Source organism: Hyperolius riggenbachi, chromosome 3 (genome assembly GCF_040937935.1).
Source record: "Hyperolius riggenbachi isolate aHypRig1 chromosome 3, aHypRig1.pri, whole genome shotgun sequence".
In the NCBI taxonomy this organism is placed as follows: Eukaryota; Metazoa; Chordata; class Amphibia; order Anura; family Hyperoliidae; genus Hyperolius; species Hyperolius riggenbachi.
In genome coordinates, this window is record NC_090648.1 from 322105724 (window position 1) to 322124443 (window position 18720).

At 41.9% G+C, this 18720-nt stretch overlaps 1 protein-coding gene across 2 annotated transcripts in view; it reads left to right on the forward strand.

Moving 5' to 3' along the window:
• Window positions 1-17470, forward strand: part of DCN (decorin) — a 146285-nt gene extending 128815 nt beyond the window's left edge. For both annotated transcript variants that reach the window (XM_068276814.1, XM_068276815.1), the window contains 2 exons: window positions 9535-9673; window positions 14624-17470. In XM_068276814.1, coding sequence (XP_068132915.1) covers window positions 9535-9673; window positions 14624-14818 — 334 coding nt within the window. In that variant the 3' untranslated portion in view covers window positions 14819-17470. The remainder of the gene's footprint in view (window positions 1-9534; window positions 9674-14623) is intronic.
• The last annotated feature ends 1250 nt before the right edge of the window (window positions 17471-18720 follow it).

The window sequence follows — 18720 nt, forward strand, 5'->3', positions numbered from 1 at the left end:
GAAGCCAATGTCTGCCAGTCACCCCCTTGCCCAGCGTTTGACAGCTGGCTTGGCAGAACTGTTACCACGCCAGCTGTTACCATACCAGCTGGTGGACTCTGAGGCCTTCCGAAAATTTGTGACCATTGGGACACTGCAGAGGAAGATACCAGGCCACAATTATTTCTCCAAAAAGGCGATACCCAAACTGTACCATGAAGTTGAGAGGCAAGTGGTGTCATCTCTGGCACACAGCGTTGGGTCAAGGGTCTATCTGACCATGGATGCCTGGTTTGCGAAACACGGTCAGGGCAGGTACATTACTTACACAGCCCATTGGGTCAACCTGGTGACCGCTGGCAAGCAGGGACGTGGCTGTGCAGCGGAACTTGTGACACCTCCACAGCTTGCAGGCAGGTCTGCTGCCACCTCCTCTCCTCCTGCTACATCCTCTCCACTGTTGTCCTCCTCCTTGGCTGAGTGCCAGTTTAACTCTACTGGTGCTGTGATCTCCTCTCCAGCTACACAGCCCCAGCTCCCCAGGGCCTATGCTGCATGCCAGGTATGACGGTGTCACGCCATATTAGACATGTCTTGCCTCAAAGCGGAGAGTCACACTGGAGCAGCTCTCCTGGCTGCTCTTAACAAACAGGTGGATCAGTGGCTGACCCCGCACCAACTGGACATCAGTAACGTGGTGTGTGACAACGGCAGCAATCTAATTTCAGCTTTGAATTTGGGAAAGTTGACACATGTTCCCTGCATGGCACATGTGCTGAATCTCATCATTCAGGGATTTGTGTCTAAGTACCCAGGCTTTCAGGACGCCCTGAAGCAGGCCAGGAAGCTGTGTGAACATTTCAGGCGGTCTTACACGGCCATGGCACGCTTTACGGACATTCACCGGAGAAACAACTTGCCGGTGAGACGCTTGATTTGTGATAGGCTGACTCGCTGGAATTTCGACCCTGGTTCTGTTTGACCGCCTGCTACAACAGGAGAAAGCCGTCACCCAGTATCTCTACAACTACAGTAGAAGGACACAGTCTGGGGAGATGGGGATGATCTGGCCCAAGAACTGGACACTCATGCGAAATGCCTGCAGGCTCATGCGGCTGTTTAAGGAGGTCACAAACATGGTGTAACGATTGCGGAATCGTTTTCATGGTCAGCGCACAAGATGTGCACTGACACAATGAAAACCCTCCACAAGCATATGAAGGGGGGAACCCAGCTTTGGTGCAAACACCAGTAGAGGGCAATTCCCACCGGCAGATGGCGCTGTGGAGTGCAGACGAGTACAACCGCTTCACGGCCACAGATGCCAGATGGGGATAGTACAGATCAAGACAATGCGGGGCTGAACAGCCCTTAAAGAGAAAGAGCACAGGTACAGGATGAATTTGTGTTCACCAATCTAGTCGCGACCCTGCGACGGTGAACACCCATCAGCAGAAACAAAAGTAGGAACGCGATCGCGAGAAGGGCGATTGCCAGAAGTGACACAAGACAGATCAGAACAGACACGAGAGGAGCAAAGGCACAGCAAACGACAATGAGAAGTAACGAAAATAACAAACGCTAACTAAACGCGAACACCGCACTCATTCGCAACAGCGAACGCGTTTACAGCGTGGTCTCCGTGTGTTAAGCACAACAGAGACAAGCACTAACCGCCGACAGACAAACACGAAACAGAGAACGCGAGCGCTTGCTTAACGGTTACCTCACCGAGCCTACAGCAAGCGTTCGTATCAGACAAGACAGACAAATGGAAAACAGGAATAAGCTAGGAAGGATCCACAGCCGCTACCGCTAGGGGCTAGTGCGATCCAAGCAAGACAGGCAGATGAGATAGCTGGTAGCAACCGATTGAACGAGGAGGAGGAGGAAGAGTTATGTGGGGAAGAGGAGTCAGACTCAGATGTTGATGAGGAAGGTGTTTTTTTGGAGGAGGAGGCGGCAGAAGAACAACCACAGCAGGCGTCGCAGGGGGCTTGTGCTGATCAACGTTTCTGTGGTATTGTTCGTGGCTGGGGGGAGGAGGAGAACTTACCTGACATCAATGAGGAAGAGCAAGAAAGAGATGGATAGTACGTCTGGATCCAAATTTGTGCAGATGGCGTCTTTCATGCTGTGTAAGTGCTGTCCAACCTGTTGAGGGACCCCAGTATAAAAAAACTCAAGGGGAATGAGCTGTACTGGGTAGCCATGCTACTAGCCCCTTGGTATAGGCACAAAGTGGCGGAGATGTTACCAACTCACCTGAAGGCAGAAAGGATGCAGCACATGCAGAATAAGATGGCAACTATGCTTTACAGTGCATTTAAGGGTGATATTAGAGCACAACGGAATAAAGGTACCACTGCTAGTAATCCTCCTCCCATGTCCACACAGGCAAGGACATGGTGCTCCAGCGATCTCATGGTGATGTCGGACATGCGGACATTCTTTAGTCCAAAGCCTCACCTTAGCCCTTCCGGATCCACCCTCCACCTACACCTGCATCGGCAGGTAGCCGACTACCATGCCTTAAGTGTGGATGTAGACACTGTGAGCAGCGATGAACCCTTGGACTACTGGGTGCGCAGGCTTGACCTGTGGCCAGAGCTGTCCCAATTTGCCATCCAACTTCTGTCCTGTCAGAAAGGACCTTCAGCACAGCTGGATGCATTGTCACTGAGAAGAGAAGTCGCCTAAGTCACAAAAGTGTTCAGTACCTCACCTTTATCAAAATGAATGAGGCATGGATCCCGCTACTGCCCGCCGAAGACTAAGTCAGTCCCCACTCACAGCATCTTTGCCTGCACGCCGTGTGACTGGCTTCCTGCCTCAAGACTAAGTCAGTCCCCACACAAAGCATCTCTACCTGCACACCGTGTTACTGCCTGCCCCATGACTAAGTCACTCCCCACACAGCATCTCTGCCCGCAGGCCGCTTGACTGCCTTCTCCGCCACCACCAACAGGGTCCAGGACTCCAGGCGGATTCCTGAATTTTTAAGGCCGCTGCTAGCAGCGGCCACTATAATATTTTTTCTGATGCATGTACATGCCTACCTAATTTTTCTGGCTGCAGTGCAACAACAAAACAAAAGGCATGTACATGTGTCAATTCCCCTTTGTGATCGTTACCTTGCTGCGGTGAAGGGGCTTGCGTATCACAATGAAGCAATGACCGACGGCTATATGAGTGTCTCGGGGGGGGGGGGACACCCAAGATAATAAGGTTGTTGCTTCATTGTGGACAGACCAAATTCGATCAGCTGGACACTCAGTCACTGTTGTTCTGTCGTTCAGCTACCTCAGTACCTCAGCCTGACCATATGGGCTTGAAAACCGCCATCACCTGCACTCTGGCCATGGTGCGCACCAGTCCAGCACGGCTGTCACAACACAAACAGCTGTTTGCGGTGTGTTACACAGTGAGTTTGGTCTGTCAGTGGGAAGCAGTACTCTAATTACACTCCCTGATTGATGTATACACATGCAAGATGTTTTAAAGCACTTTAGGCCTCCAATTTAGCAATAAAATGTGATTTTTACCCTTAAAACGCTGCTGTGCGTCAAATTCTGATTTTTCCCGGGGAGTTTTGGCGTGTATCCCACTCCGCCATGCCCCCCTGCAGGTGTTAGACCCCTTGAAACATCTTTTCCATCACTTTTGTGGCCAGCATAAATGTTTCTAGTTTTCAAAGTTCGCCGCCCCATTGCAGTCTATTGCGGTTCCCAAAAGTTCGCACTAACCGAACTTTTGCGGAAGTTCGGGTTTGCGGTTCGCGAACCAAAAATCGGTGGTTCGAGCCATCGCTAATATTCTCCCCTTCGCTCCCTGCATCTGCTGCTACACAGACCTCAGATCAGAGCAACCTGCTGTGCTGCTGTGACAGGAGAGCGGCTCCCGTATCAATGCATATACAGGAAGTAAGTATTTACTTCCTGTATATGTGCTGATAGGTGAGCCACTGTCCTGTCACAGGGTGAGATGCCACTCTACCGCCCATGCCGCCTGATGCGAAAGTTTCACTTGGTGTCATCAGCAATCCGGCGGTGGTGGGAAGCCTCTATAGGATCCAGAGGCTTACCTCTTCTTAGGTACGTATGTCTTTTTTATCCTGAGGTTCACCTTGGGTTCACTATAAAACAAAAGACATGCAAATAGCCAGACTTAGGCTGAATGTCTTGTCCATTGGAGCCTACTACCTCTCTTCCTTCTCTGCTTTACAAGATTTAGAAAATTATGTAAAGGCTATTTTCCTGCACTGTAAAAACGCACATAATGCTTCCCACTGCAAAAATGCAATGCAGTGGGAGCAATGTGGGTTTTCCCGCTGTGGGATGCCAAAAATACCAGCAGTGCTGCTTTTTGCACACAACACATGCAATTCCCTATTTCATATTCTTTTTGCCGGCTGTTGGCCAACACTGCAAATTCATCCATGGAAAACTACTGTGTTTTTCCGTGGACTCAAATGTGACCCCTGCCTCAATGGATCTGTGCAATTTTATTAGCTTTGGTTAACTGAGGCTCGCCAAGGTTCAGGATCAATGGATAATATAGGTGATCCTGAAAACTTGGCCTGGACTTTTGTTTTCTCATCATGGATACCTGCACAGCCACTAGATCACAATTTCTTTAGCAACAAGCACTATGGTATAGTATAGCTAGATAGCAGTTGAAGGTTCTTTTCACCAAATAGCAGACATTGTTGCATATTCACTGAAGAGCATCAAAATTATCATGAGCAGGCAGTACGCTGGCAATTTTACCATAACTTACGTTAGTTACATACTATGCATTACATTACACAACTAGCATATACGCTGTTACCTAGGTAATGCATGTGTTGTAATGGTGACACACACTACATGGTTTGCACATATTACACAACAACAATAGAACTGCCTTGCACTACCTGCACACCAAAATGTTAACACTATTTAGTGAAGTTTTACAAGTACATTAACTCTAAAAAAAGAAAGGTTGACTGTATAGGACTCCTAAAGGATGAGGATGGGAACTCAATGGTGGATGACCAAGGTAAGGCAGAGTTATTAAATGCTTTCTTTGCTTCTGTCTTCACAAAAGAAACAGCACTGTTGCAAACTACAGAGGCGGAAGAGTCTCAATCTTCTAACTGTAATATTAAATACTTAACGCAGGAAGAAGTGAAGGCAAGACTAAATAAATTAAAAATAGACAAGGCACCTGGCCCGGATGGCATGCATCCTAGGGTCCTAAGGGAATTAAGTTCAGTTATAGATAAACCCCTTTATCTTATCTTTTGTGACTCTCTTGCAACTGGCAGAGTCCCAGTGGATTGGCGTACAGCCCACGTTTTCCCATTATTTAAGAAGGGCAAAAAATCTGATCCAGGAAATTATAGACCTGTAAGTTTAACATCAGTTGTATGCAAACTATTTGAGGGGTTACTAAGAGATACTATACATGACTTCATAGTAGAAAATAATCTTATTTCTCAGCATCAACATGGGTTTACTAAAGACAGGTCCTGTTTGACTAACATGCTCAGCTTTTATGAGGTAGTGAATGCTAATATGGATATTGGGAATGCTGTAGATGTGATATACTTGGACTTTGCAAAGGCCTTCAACACTGTTCCCCACAAAAGTCTGGTGCAAAAGTTGAGGATGCAAGGACTGGGGAAGAGTCTGTGTTCATGGATAGGGAACTGGCTAATGGACAGAAAACAAAGAGTTGTGGTCAATGGATCATACTCAAAATGGGAGACTGTTAGCAGTGGGGTCCCACAGGGGTCTGTTCTGGGTCCAGTGCTCTTCAATTTATTTATTAATGACCTAGTAGATGCAGTAGTGAGCAATGTTGCTATTTTTGCAGATGATACAAAATTGTGCAGAATCATTAACTCTCAGGAAGATAGTGTCATATTGCAACAGGATCTGGATAGGATGGCTATATGGGCACATACATGGCAGATGAAATTCAATGTTGACAAATGTAAGGTCATGCATTTTGGACGTACTAATGGTCTAGCACCATACAAAATAAATGGGATACAGTTGGGGACATCAAACTTGGAGAAGGACTTAGGAGTACTCATTGACAACAAGTTAAATAATCGTACTCAATGCCAAGCAGCTGCAGCTAAAGCTAACAAAATGTTGGGATGCATTAAAAGGGAAATAAAAACTCGAGATGCTAGCATAATATTGCCCCTGTTTAACTCTCTAGTAAGGCCACATCTGGAATATGGAATTCAGTTCTGGGCACCACATTACAAAAAAGATATTGCAGTTTTAGAGCAGGTGCAGAGACGAGCAACAAAATTGATGCGTGGGATGGAAGGTCTCACTTATCGAGAAAGGTTAGATAAACTGGGTTTATTTAGTCTAGAGAAAAGACGCCTTAGAGGGGATCTAATTAACATGTATAAATACATCAGAGGGCAATATAATACCTTGGCGGATTAGCTTTTTGTCCCTAGGCCTTCTCAAAGGACTAGAGGACATGATCTGCGCATGGAGGAAAAATGTTTTAGCCATTTATTTAGGAAAGGGTTCTTTACAGTAAGAGTGATTAAGATGTGGAATGCATTGCCACAGGAAGTCGTTATGGCAAACTCTATACCTGCATTTAAAGGGGGTTTAGATGCTTTCCTTGCGTTGAAAGACATCCATGGCTACAATTACTAGGTAATGCCTAATGATGTTGATCCAGGGATTTTATCTGATTGCCATCTGGAGTCGGGAAGGAATTTTTCCCTTTAGGGGCTTCCTCTGGATCAACAGGGATATGTGAGGGAGCAGGCTGGTGTTGTACTTTATACTGGTTGAACTCGATGGACGTATGTCTTTTTTCAACCAAAATAACTATGTAACTATGAATATGCCTTAATATATACGGTATTTTTCGGAATATAAGACGCACTTTTTCTTCCCCAAAATTGGGGGGGGGGGCATGGGGGAGTGGGTGCGTCTTATATTCAAAAGGTACGGTTTTGAGTCCCGGAATATACTCACCTGATCCTGCCGCCACGCTCCTGTCCTCCATCTGCGGTAATCCGAGGCTGCCTGATCATCCAGATCCATGTCTTCTGTATCATGAGGCTTCCCACTAATTCAGGATGCAGCTCTTTGGCATCCCATCCGCCGCGCTCCTGATCGCTGCCTAGTTACCGCGTCATAGGCACTTCCTGGTTACAGTGCCTCTTCTGTGTGACCCGCAGTGCACGTGAGCCTGACGTCACGTGCACTGTAACCAGGAAGTGCCTATGACGCGGTAACTAGGAAGAGTATCGGGCAGAGGAATGCGTACACCGGAAGGCTGCAGTCTATATACCGAGACTGCAGCGATGAGGAGCGCGGCGGATGGGACACCAAAGAGCTGCATCCTTAATGAGTGGGAAGACATGGATCTGGATGATCGGGCAGCCTCGGATTACCGCAGATGGAGGACAGGAGCGCTGCGGCAGGATCAGGTGAGATACAGCAGAGGTTAGTTAGTGAAGTGTAGTGTAGTTGGTGGGGGGGCAGAAGGGGTTAGTTAGTGAAGTGTAGTGTAGTTGGTGGGGGCAGCAGAGGTTAGTTAGTGAAGTGTAGTGAGGTGTAGTGTAGTTGGTGGGGGGCAGAAGGGGTTAGTTAGTGAAGTGTAGTGTAGTTGGTGGGGGCAGCAGAGGTTAGTTAGTGAAGTATAGTGAGGTGTAGTGTAGTTGGTGGGGGGGCAGAAGGGGTTAGTTAGTGAAGTGTAGTGTAGTTGGTGGGGACAGCAGAGGTTAGTCAGTAAGGTGTAGTGAGGTGTAGTGTAGTTGGTGGGGGGCAGAAGGGGTTAGTTAGTGAAGTGTAGTGTAGCTGGCCAGTGTAGCCTAGATAGAGACATTTTAGAGGGGAGTAGGTTGGTAAGACGCCCCTGCACCAAAGACGCATCTAGGTTTAGCTAATTTTTTTCCTGATTTTTGCCCTCTAAAACTAGGTGCGTCTTATATGTCGGAGCGTCTTATATTCCGAAAAATACGGTAATAAATCTAGACACAGTTTAGTCAATGATTTATGTTCTCAGATGATCTCTAGACCTGGGGGACCCCTGCAAATGAAGCTATTAGTTTTTATTTATAGTTATTGGAGAGCAGTACTACTGTCCAAATGCTTTTTACCTGGTCTTTTATCTTTTACTAATTGTTTGATTTTAGAAAAAATGGATGATATGTGTCAGTTTATGCCGCACTTTTGAATTGAAGTGTGGATTTTCAATTTACTAACATTCCTCCGTTATTTTAACTTTTTTTTGTAACGTCACTTTTATAATAACACTACTTGGTATTTGTAAAAGCAGGAAGACAAGTGGGATTGGATTCCTTAAAATGTTCAACTTTATATTGTTTTAAGAGAACTGAATGGGAATACCTTTGTGTAATTGGATGCCTTACATAGAAGGAGACTCGTTTAGTAATTCACCATACAGTGTAATTTATAATAGCAAATATATCGGCGCCAAGGGACAATGGAACCGCCGCCGAGAAGAACAATGTCCAAAGGTTCAGAAGTCAGGCATACATCAAAACTCAGCGCAGGTTTAAAAAGTCATTGTATGTAGGGATAGGGAATGATAAATTCTTCACCACAATGCATCAAATGCTCAGAGGTAGGTATCCGCCAAACATCAAAACAAGAAAAGGCTTACCAGCTCCCAACAACTCATATTATAAGGTTGTAAAATGGCTCAGGTCACAGATAACGTCCAGGGAACATCAGACGTTGTGAAGATCCAGTGGACATCCGTATGGCGGTAAAGTTTCAGGAATTTACATAGGAAAACAAAAACGGCAACATCTAAGCGTAACCCGCTTATTTAGATAAAATTTCTTTAAAAGGCAGTAGATATAAAAACAATAACTCACATACGGGGCCCATAAACTGGGAACCCCTAAAGATTAGCGCGCATGTAATGGTCAATCGTAGATCAATAGACAATGGTGCCGCCTATTACCTTCCCGACTGGTTTTGCAGTCTTGCGTCATCAGGGGAGGAAAAAGAAACCTGATGACGCAAGACTGCGAAACCGGTCGGGAAGGTCACAGGCGGCACCATTGTCTATTGATCTACGATTGACCATTACATGCGCGCTAATCTTCCGGGGTTCCCAGTTTATGGGCCCCGTATGTGAGTTAATGTTTTTATATCTACTGCTTTTTAAATAAATTTTATGTAATTAAATGGGTTACGCTTAGATATTGCCATTTTTGTTTTCCTATGTAAAGTCCTGAAACTTTACCTCCATACAGATGTCCACTGGATCTTCACGACGTCTGATGTTCCCTGGACGTTATCTGTGACCTGAGCCATTTTACAACCTTATAATGTGGGTTTTTGGGAGCTGGTAAGCTTTTTCTTGTTTTGATGTTTGCCGGATACCTACCTTGAGCATTTGATGTATTGTGGTGAAGAATTTATCATTCCCTACATACAATGACTTTTTAAACCTGCGTTGACTTTTGATGTATACAGTGTAATTTGTTTTAACCTTGTGGATGTCAATACACATGGACAATCATTTTAATATCTGTCATTGTTTATGCAGGTTAGGACTGAGCTACAACAATATTATTAATGTTGAGAATGGATCCATCGCCAATGTACCTCACTTGCGGGAACTGCATTTAGACCACAACAGCTTGACCCAGGTGCCCGTTGGACTCAGTGAACACAAATATGTCCAGGTACAGTATGGGTTATTCAGTCTTCAATTGTAAATTATAGCATTGTAGAACAATTACAAATACTGCATTTTTTAAACTATAAGACTCACTTTTTCTCCCTCAAAAGTTGGGAAAAAAGTCACTGAGTCTTGTAGTCCAAATGCGGGGAGTTGCTGACTTGTGAACGCCTGCTATTATGAACCTCCAACCTGCTGCAATGTCGGGGACTCCCTGTACTGTGCCCATGCAGAGGAGAACCCAGGGGGACAAACAGTGGGAACAGGGGGACACAAAGTGACAAATAGGAGGACACAAGGGGGGCACAAAGGGGCATAGAGGAGGACACAAGGAGGACAGAGGTGGACACATGGGGGACACAGGAGGACACAAGGTGAACAGAGAAGGACACAGGGAGACACAAGAGGTACAAGGGTGCATGAGGTAGAAAGGGGGCCTAATGCACAAGATGCCCCTTCACCATGGATGCACTAGGTTTAGTATATATCTTTCCCCTGGTTTTTGTCCTCTAAGTCTAGGTGTTTCTTATGGTCAGGAGCATCTTACAGTCCAAAAAATACGGTAACTGCTCAGCGCAATTTAAATTTAAAAATGTCCTAATTATCAACCAATATATGGACTACATACTGTATATGTAAATCAAATAATGTAAATTCTTCCTCTCTTAATTGGAAACAGCAGTGTTTATTCTACAAAACATGCATTTTAAACTGGGTGAAAAATAAGACCTTAATCCTTCTAAAGGTGTTTATCACAGTTTTTACATATCTTAGTGAAGTGACCAATCTCTTAAGTCCAGGATTACACGTTGATAGAACTGATAGCACATATTTAACATTTCTCTATTAGAATTCAACTGGCCAGCTAAGCCACACTGGTTGCAGCAAGCTCTGTCAAGACTAAGATTGTCAGAATTCCTTCCAATTGGCAACAATTATTGCTGCTCTGTGCAGCAAACTTCTGATGCAGGAAAAGGAAACCATACTGTCTACATTGAAAAACTGTGCAAAACAGGGTACAGATTCCAACCTAGAAAAGTCATGTAGCTCAGAATATTTGTCAGCATATTGAAATGGAAAGTTAATTTTTCAATAACAATATACTGCAAAAACAATTGTGCAGCCCTGGTACATAAAAATAGACAGTAATGTGCCTGAAATATAATATATGCAGCTGCTTTGAAAATGGGAGTGACTCCCCCCTCTTCACACACACACACACACACACATGCAGACACACTTGTAACAACTGATCAAGAGATCAAGCAAGCGCTTAGGGTAATTAAACCACCTATGTTCAAAATAGTAATTTATTGAAGCATGCAAGATATGCATACAAATAAAATGCTGCCCTGGAAAAAAAATTAAAAATTGCACAAAGGAGTATTATTAAAAGTGTATCTTTAAAAATATAAATATATTTAATAGCTTATCTAATAATTCGTAATGAGATGTGATGAGACATACGTACGGAATGTAGGACTCATTAGTCTCAGTACACATTATTACGATATATATATATATATATATATATATATATATATATATATATATATATATATATATATATATATATACTGTATATTCATTATCCTGTTACAACATTTTATGTAATATTTGTGCATAATTTTTTACATTTTATTTGTATGCATCTTGCTTCAATAAAATAGTTTTACTTATTTGAACTATTTACATTGATATAGGTGGATTAATTACACTAATCGCTTGTGTGATCTCTTGATCAGCCCGGATACATAAAAAGAAAATTTACCCCCAATACTGTGCTCATACACTGGTGCTAATAAGATCAGTAAGTGATATTCCACTACATGAATTAAGTAACACTGGAATGTCTCTTTAAGACTGAAAACCAGTGGAACGCTCCTCCTCAGTGTGTGTGTCATGTATAAAAAGTATTTAAATAAACAGGTAGGTACTCATAAGATGCTTGCATATAGATACAGTTTCTTAATCAGAATGCTTGGGGTACCCCCTTCAGGCATAGACTCACCAGATGTTGCCCCCTTCTGGGCCCGTATTCACATATGAGGTATTGGCCACCTCACAGTCTCACTGGCAATCCACCATCCGGATATCTGCAACTGCGTGGGAGAGCTTTGAGGAGGTGAGGAGGTTAGGAGGACGGAGGGTGAATCAGCCGCTACCTCTGACAGTGACTCCTGGACTCTGGGCCCACGTGTTGCAGTTGCACTGCTCACTTTCCTGGATACATGTTTATAACAGTCACTACATTCTACATTCTTCATTTTTATTCAGCCTTTCCCTGTAATTTTGTTTTGGGTGATGGCCACCGAGACGAAGGACATAGTTCAGTAAGTCATCTCTGACCTGGAGATCAGAACTGATCCTTAAAAACTGTCCTGTATTTTTGACAGATCTTCTGCAACCAGGTGATCAGGGCTACCTTGGGTCTTCTCATGCCTTTACAAGGATGCACCGTTTTTTACTGAATTCACAGTTGTGTCACATAAATTGTGCTCATGCACCCACAGTGAGATGTTTTATTTATTAAATTCATGGTATGCCAAATGCACAATCACTAGCTTGCTATCATTGTAGCATTTCTAATTATGATCTCATAAGACCCTATAAAGGTTGCAAACTTTTGCCACCTAAAACAAAATCATTTTTAGAAATTGTATTTAAGATTTGTACTTATACTCTACAATATTCCCTAAAGCATTATAACCCCCTTCCTTTAGCATCTCTCTGGGTAGTGCCAGTTTATGCCACATGTTACACATGCACAGTGTATCTTCATAGGCAATCAAAGCTTTAACTGGTAACCTTGATGTTAAGAAAGATTCAGTTTTTTTTCTGTCATTTTCTGTCATTTAGTTGGCCAATATGAGGTTTGTTTAAGTTGTAAGGTCCTCCCCTCAAGGATAAGGTTATATTAGAGCTTCGCATTGCTTAAATCAGTAGGATCAGCCATACTATGCCAGGGAAAAAAACACGTATATAAGTAGAGAAATACTTGATCTACTTGCATAACACATGTATTATACTATCTACATTTTGATTTCAGTGAATGTTATATAGTAAATGACGAGAATTCTGTGGGGGCCATGTCTTTTGCCCACAGTTAAGGCTAACTCGTAATGTAATTTCTGCCCTTTACTTTTTTTCTTGTCTTCTCCAATCGCTGAGTCGCCTCAGCCTTGCTTGTAAACACAAGTGAGTAGGGGATTAGGTTTCAGATAAGCAGCTGGCAGGGAAATAAAGGAAAGAGGAGGAATACATTATAGATAAAAAGAACCCCCAGCATGCAATACTTTGGCACCGACTACTAAAGGGCCATGCTCCTTAAGTATGTGATAACTCCAAATCATAACAGCAGAAAAAGTTTTGAACGTTTTGAATGCAGGATTAGCATCTTTATCACTTAAAGGGACACTTAAGTCAAACAAAAAAAATAAGTTTTACTCACCTGGGGCTTCCAATAGCCCCCTGCAGCTGTCCGGTGCCCTCGCCGTCTCCCTCCGATCGTCCTGGCCCCGCCGGCAGCCACTTCCTGTTTCGGTGACAGGAGCTGACAGGCTGGGGACGCGAGTGATTCTTCGCGTTTCTGGCCACAATAGCGCCATCTATGCTGCTATAGCATATATCATATACCATATAGCAGCATAGAGGGTGCTAATGTGTCTGGGAACGCGAAGAATCACTCGCGTCCCCAGCCTGTCAGCTCCTGTCACCGAAACGGGAAGTGGCTGCCGGCGGGGCCAGGAGGATCGGAGGGAGACTGCGAGGTCACCGGACAGCTGCAGGGGGCTATTGGAAGCCCCAGGTGAGTAAAACTCATTTTTTTTGTTTGACTTAAGTGTCCCTTTAATACACTCAGACCAGTTGCTGTTGAAATTTGATTTTTATGGTGATGATACCGCTTTAAGAGTAGTTTAAAATGCTACTGTTCAGTGGAGAAGAGGGACTGCTGAAAATCTCAGTGGCATTGCAGTCCTATTAATGCATCAAAATTAATGCCACTAAAGGCTCTTTAAACTCCTCTAGTGGTGCACATTCAAACAGTTATTATGATTAATTTTTACATTTAAAATAAATTACATTCAAACTCTTACTCATCCTCAACCAATGCAGATGGAGCTCAATAACTTCACTGTCCACAATAGTCTGTCAGGCTATGCCTGGCCTAGTCAGTCCTCTTCATCTTTCAGTATGAATTGTGACTTATCTACCTGGCTACACAAATGGGAAAAGCAATACCCTGTACAAACTGTTTCAGGAAAAAATCTTTGCAAATAGTGAAGCCAACTTTTTAGTAAAAAATCTATTTACCCGTGATTCAACCAAGCCTTATAACACAAAACAGGACATATTTTAAAATTGGACTATTAAAGGATACATGAGATTACATGTGACATGATGAGATAGACATGTGTATGTACTGTGTCAAGCACTCAAATAACTATGCTGGGTTCCTTTTTTTTCTTAACTACCTGAAAGAGCTGAAAACCAGGTATGCAAGCCACAGTTTATGTCCAAGTCGGGACGGGTCGGACTACAGTGTTTCTCTCACTGATAAGGAATTGCAGCCATAAAATACTTTAATGTCATAAAATGGCTTCTGAGAGCAGGAAAGAAAAAAAATGATTAATAGTTCATAGATTTTAGATCTGACATACTTCAATGCATTTGCTATTGATCAGAGACAAATAAACAGTAAAAACTGAAAAAGTAGATTTAAAAATAAAATAAAACTATGGGATCTCAGAACAAGTCATTTTTAGGAGAAGGGGGGTAGATACAATTGTTTATTGCATCAGTTTATTTTCACCTTGTGTTTCCTTTAAATCCAAATCCTGAGAAAATCCCTGCATTCAATTTGTATTTAAGCAAACACTCCAGTGACCTCTGTAATATTAAATAATATAATTCAAAATGCATTTACTAACAAATCTCCTTTGCAATTTTGCAGGTCGTTTATCTACACAACAACAAAATTTCTGCTGTCTCAACAAATGATTTCTGCCCTGTCGGTTACAACACAAAGAAGGCGTCATATTCGGGGATCAGTCTCTTCAGCAACCCTGTCCAGTATTGGGAAATCCAGCCAGCCACATTCAGATGTGTATATGAACGCTCTGCTATTCAAATTGGAAACTACAAATAAAAGGGATTTTTTTTTGGCCAATATTTTTTTTTCTATTAAACACTTTTTTGTTTTTTGCATATTTCTTTTAAAAAGCCTGAGCAACAATTAAAAAAGTCAAATACTGGAAAGTGGCCCCAATCAAATTTGTGACCATGTTTTATAAAACATTAGCTTCTTGATGTAAAGGTGTGTGCTGTTGATAGGAATCGGTATGCATACACATTGTATGAAGGCAATTTACACTGCAGGAAACATAGACTGAATAAAATGTAGAGCTGTTTCTTCATTTAGTATAAAACACAGACAAAAATGCATGTATTAGTGAATCCTTGTGATGCTCTTGTGCAAATAATTGTTAGCTCCCACCCATTGAAGCAATAGGAAATCTATCTTCTATACACAGATGTAGCTGCAGTTATCTTAAACTTGTTTCTATGTCTTAACTTTGCTACATAATTTATTTATAAAGTGCTGACACTTCTCTGCAGGGCTGTCTAGAAAGCATTGATTCAGTCTCACTCTTCACTGTCTGCCAATGGGGTTCATACTTTCATGTGCTCATCACACTCCTGCCTGACCAGAAGCCAATTAACCTAAAAAGAAATCCCCCCAAGCACAGGGAGAACATATGGTTCAAGTTCATGTTAACATGTGCCTTGGACCCAAAGACTAGAGAAGTTATTCCTGCATCAACTATGCTACCCTATGATGGTTGACCCTTTTGTATGAAAGAATAACTTATCAAAGTGTGTAGATCTTATCCCAAATTAATTATCCTAACCCAACTTCTTGTCTTTGTCTTCACCTTAACTTCACCTTAACTCTGTTGTCCCTTTTAACTCATAATAGGTTTACTGAGTTGGCTTCAAATGTACACTTCTTAAGTAAGTGTAGATATAAAATGTGGCTGAGACTGAGGCATTTTCCTATAAAATAATTGTTGCTATATCTGTATGTTAAATTCAGTAGCAGTAGAAGTAGCACGGATACGTATATAGTCCATTGGTTGAAGACTTTTTTATTGTTGGTGTACATAAGTCTTGTGTTAGTTAAATAGTGACTTAATGCAGGAGCTGTAGTTTTGTTTGGATTCTGGTTGTTGGACTATCTCAGAAGCTATTGTTTTATCACTGATGGTTGCGTATACAGTGGACTCTCACTGCCAAAGTTTCCAGCTATGTATCACCAAAAATGTAATCAAAAAGATTTCATACATTGATAGTTGCATTCTCTGTGTTAATTTGCTTTATATCATAGAGAATCCAGTGAGAGATGTGTCATCTCGCCTTCCTTATTTGATGTTCCCAGATGTAATGTCCCAAGGTCAAAAACTTTTATAGAACAATTGCACTTCTATTATTTTCTCTAGAACAGCTTAAAATAGCTAAATGATAACTAAATATACATGCACGACTGACTGCGCCCATTTTGTTAGCTGCAGCATTGCCATTGCAAGCTACGGACAAAACCACTAACAAGCCAGTTATTGTGCTTGCAAATTAGCAGTTTTTGAAAGGGGTAAATTGCTATGATAGTTCATTCCATGACCTATTTAGAGCTGTTTTAAAGGACATAAAAAACAATTACACTTTAAGAGATATACAACACCAATGGGCGGTACGGCAGTGCAAATTTCATCCAAAACTTTAAACTGGAAGAATTCTTAGTATTGCATACTGGAGTGATGATAATGAGAAACTCACCATATACACACCCGCGCACATTCCATATGGATTCTAACTTTGTGATATTCACAAAACAATGGGACGGAAACTGGTCATATGTGGGGGTAGCTGATTAATCTTTTATGTTTGGTACTGCGGTGATTCATTAATGCAATGGAGCTTCTTATGTTCATCTTTTAAGACATCACTTTATAGTGTTCTAACAAACTACTTCCTGTAGGTGGTGCTAGGATAAATCAATGCCACACTTAGAAAGATAATGTCAGACATGCACAGACCATTGAATTTGGGGAAAACGTGACCCGCTGAATGTCTGAATATTCAGAAATGCTAAATTAGCAGGCCCCATATTTGACCAACACAGCCTCTAGAATCTGGGCACATTGGTCATATGACTTCAGTGCTCCAGCAGCGTGCTGCCATTTTGCTATGTGTTAACATGTAAAATGACAGATAAAACAGTTTCCTGTTATATTCCATTATATATATCTTCCTGCGTTGTTTATAATAAATGGCAATCTTGCATAAACAATTTAGTTCATGAAGTGCACCTGAAACATACATCAGCTGTGTACTATTTTATTTAACCTATCTAGTTATAGTTTAGACTATAAATATTGTACTATAGTAGGCATATTTTTGGGCTGTGTCAGTTATAGCCACAAATAAAATGTTTCGCAACTGAGGTTAAAACGTTTGTCCACTATGTAAAGAACAACACAATGGTGAGTTGCTGTCTGCTAAATTCAACCACTGACACTCATTTTGAAGCACACCACAAGACTTGTGGATTGGAGGGAGTAAAACCCAAAATCCATGGACTGTCTGGCTATTGTATGGTTTGTAGTGTATATTAATGTTGTTTAAAGTCCTATTCGGTTACAGATTTACGTCTGTTAGATGTATGTGCGCTACAATAATGTACATGGAATTGTTTGGTTTTTAAGTAAGTATGTAAAGTACATTAAAATGTCGGAAAGCTCAACCATGTTGACCTCTGTGAATTATGAGTGATGTCTTTTTGGTGTAATTTGTTTCTGAGGACTTATATTGCCGTACACTTCAAGTGTTTAAAGGAAACACAAAGTAAAAATAAACTGATAAGATACACAATTTTATCTATTCTCCTACTCCTAAAAATTACTTTTGTAGAATCCTGCAGGTTTCTTTTCTGTGTATCAGATAAGAAATTAATGTTTAATGTTGTATTGTCTTATATACTGACACAGTCTTTCAGCGTCCCAGAAGCTAAAATACATATACTATTGACCTTTCTTATCTATCTTCTGCACTCAGAAGCTGTTCTCTTCCAGGCAAGTGTTTTATAGCTGTAATTCCTTAATAGTGAGGATTACGCTATAGTCCAACTTAGCCCCGACATGAGAGAAACTATCACTTGCATACCTCAATGTTAACTCTTTCAGACTGGAAGAAAAACAAAAGGAAAAAAAAGGAACACAGTGTAGTTATTTGCATACTTAGTACTGTACATACACATGTCTATCTCATCATGTAACATGTCACCTCGGGTGTCCTTTAATTATATATTATATACAGTTGATTATATATATTTTTTATGCCTGATCTCCCATTTGAACACCTTAATTACCTCGTGGTCATGCTGATTTCTGGAATGCATTTCAACGAATGCTTGTCCCATACAAAAGTGTAAATAAAGTTATGGTATTCTGGCTGCAACCTTCTAAAATAATAAATATTGAAGCAAGAAAGATAGGCAGAGAAGTCACCATATATGAAAATGTCCATGATGTAAGAAATTGGGTCGCAAACCAAAGGCACTAGCTGGTTAGTCAATGCTTAATTAAGGCTTGGCTCAAACAGAAGTCCAAACCAGCTGTCCACAGCAGCCTGGCATCTTGTTGCAAATGCTTTTCTGCAAGCGTGCAGAAATGCATTTTTGGCAGTGCTTCCTTGCATGCAGCAGTTTTCATCGCACTTGGGACTCAGAAGCGTGGTGGAAAACAATCCTGGATGAAAACTGTTGCTTCCAGGATCGGCTAAGTGCTGGGTAGACAATGGCAAAAATCGGCATTTGAGCAACTAATGGTTAATGACAGTAAGTGGCTGTATCAACAGCATCTATTTATCTGAATGGACAGCATATAAATGACGAGCACCGTGGGTGTTGTTTATCATCGCAGAATCATCCGTGGGAACCAGGCCTAACACAACCGTCAAATAAATAAACGGTGGGTAGTGGTTTAGATTTACTAC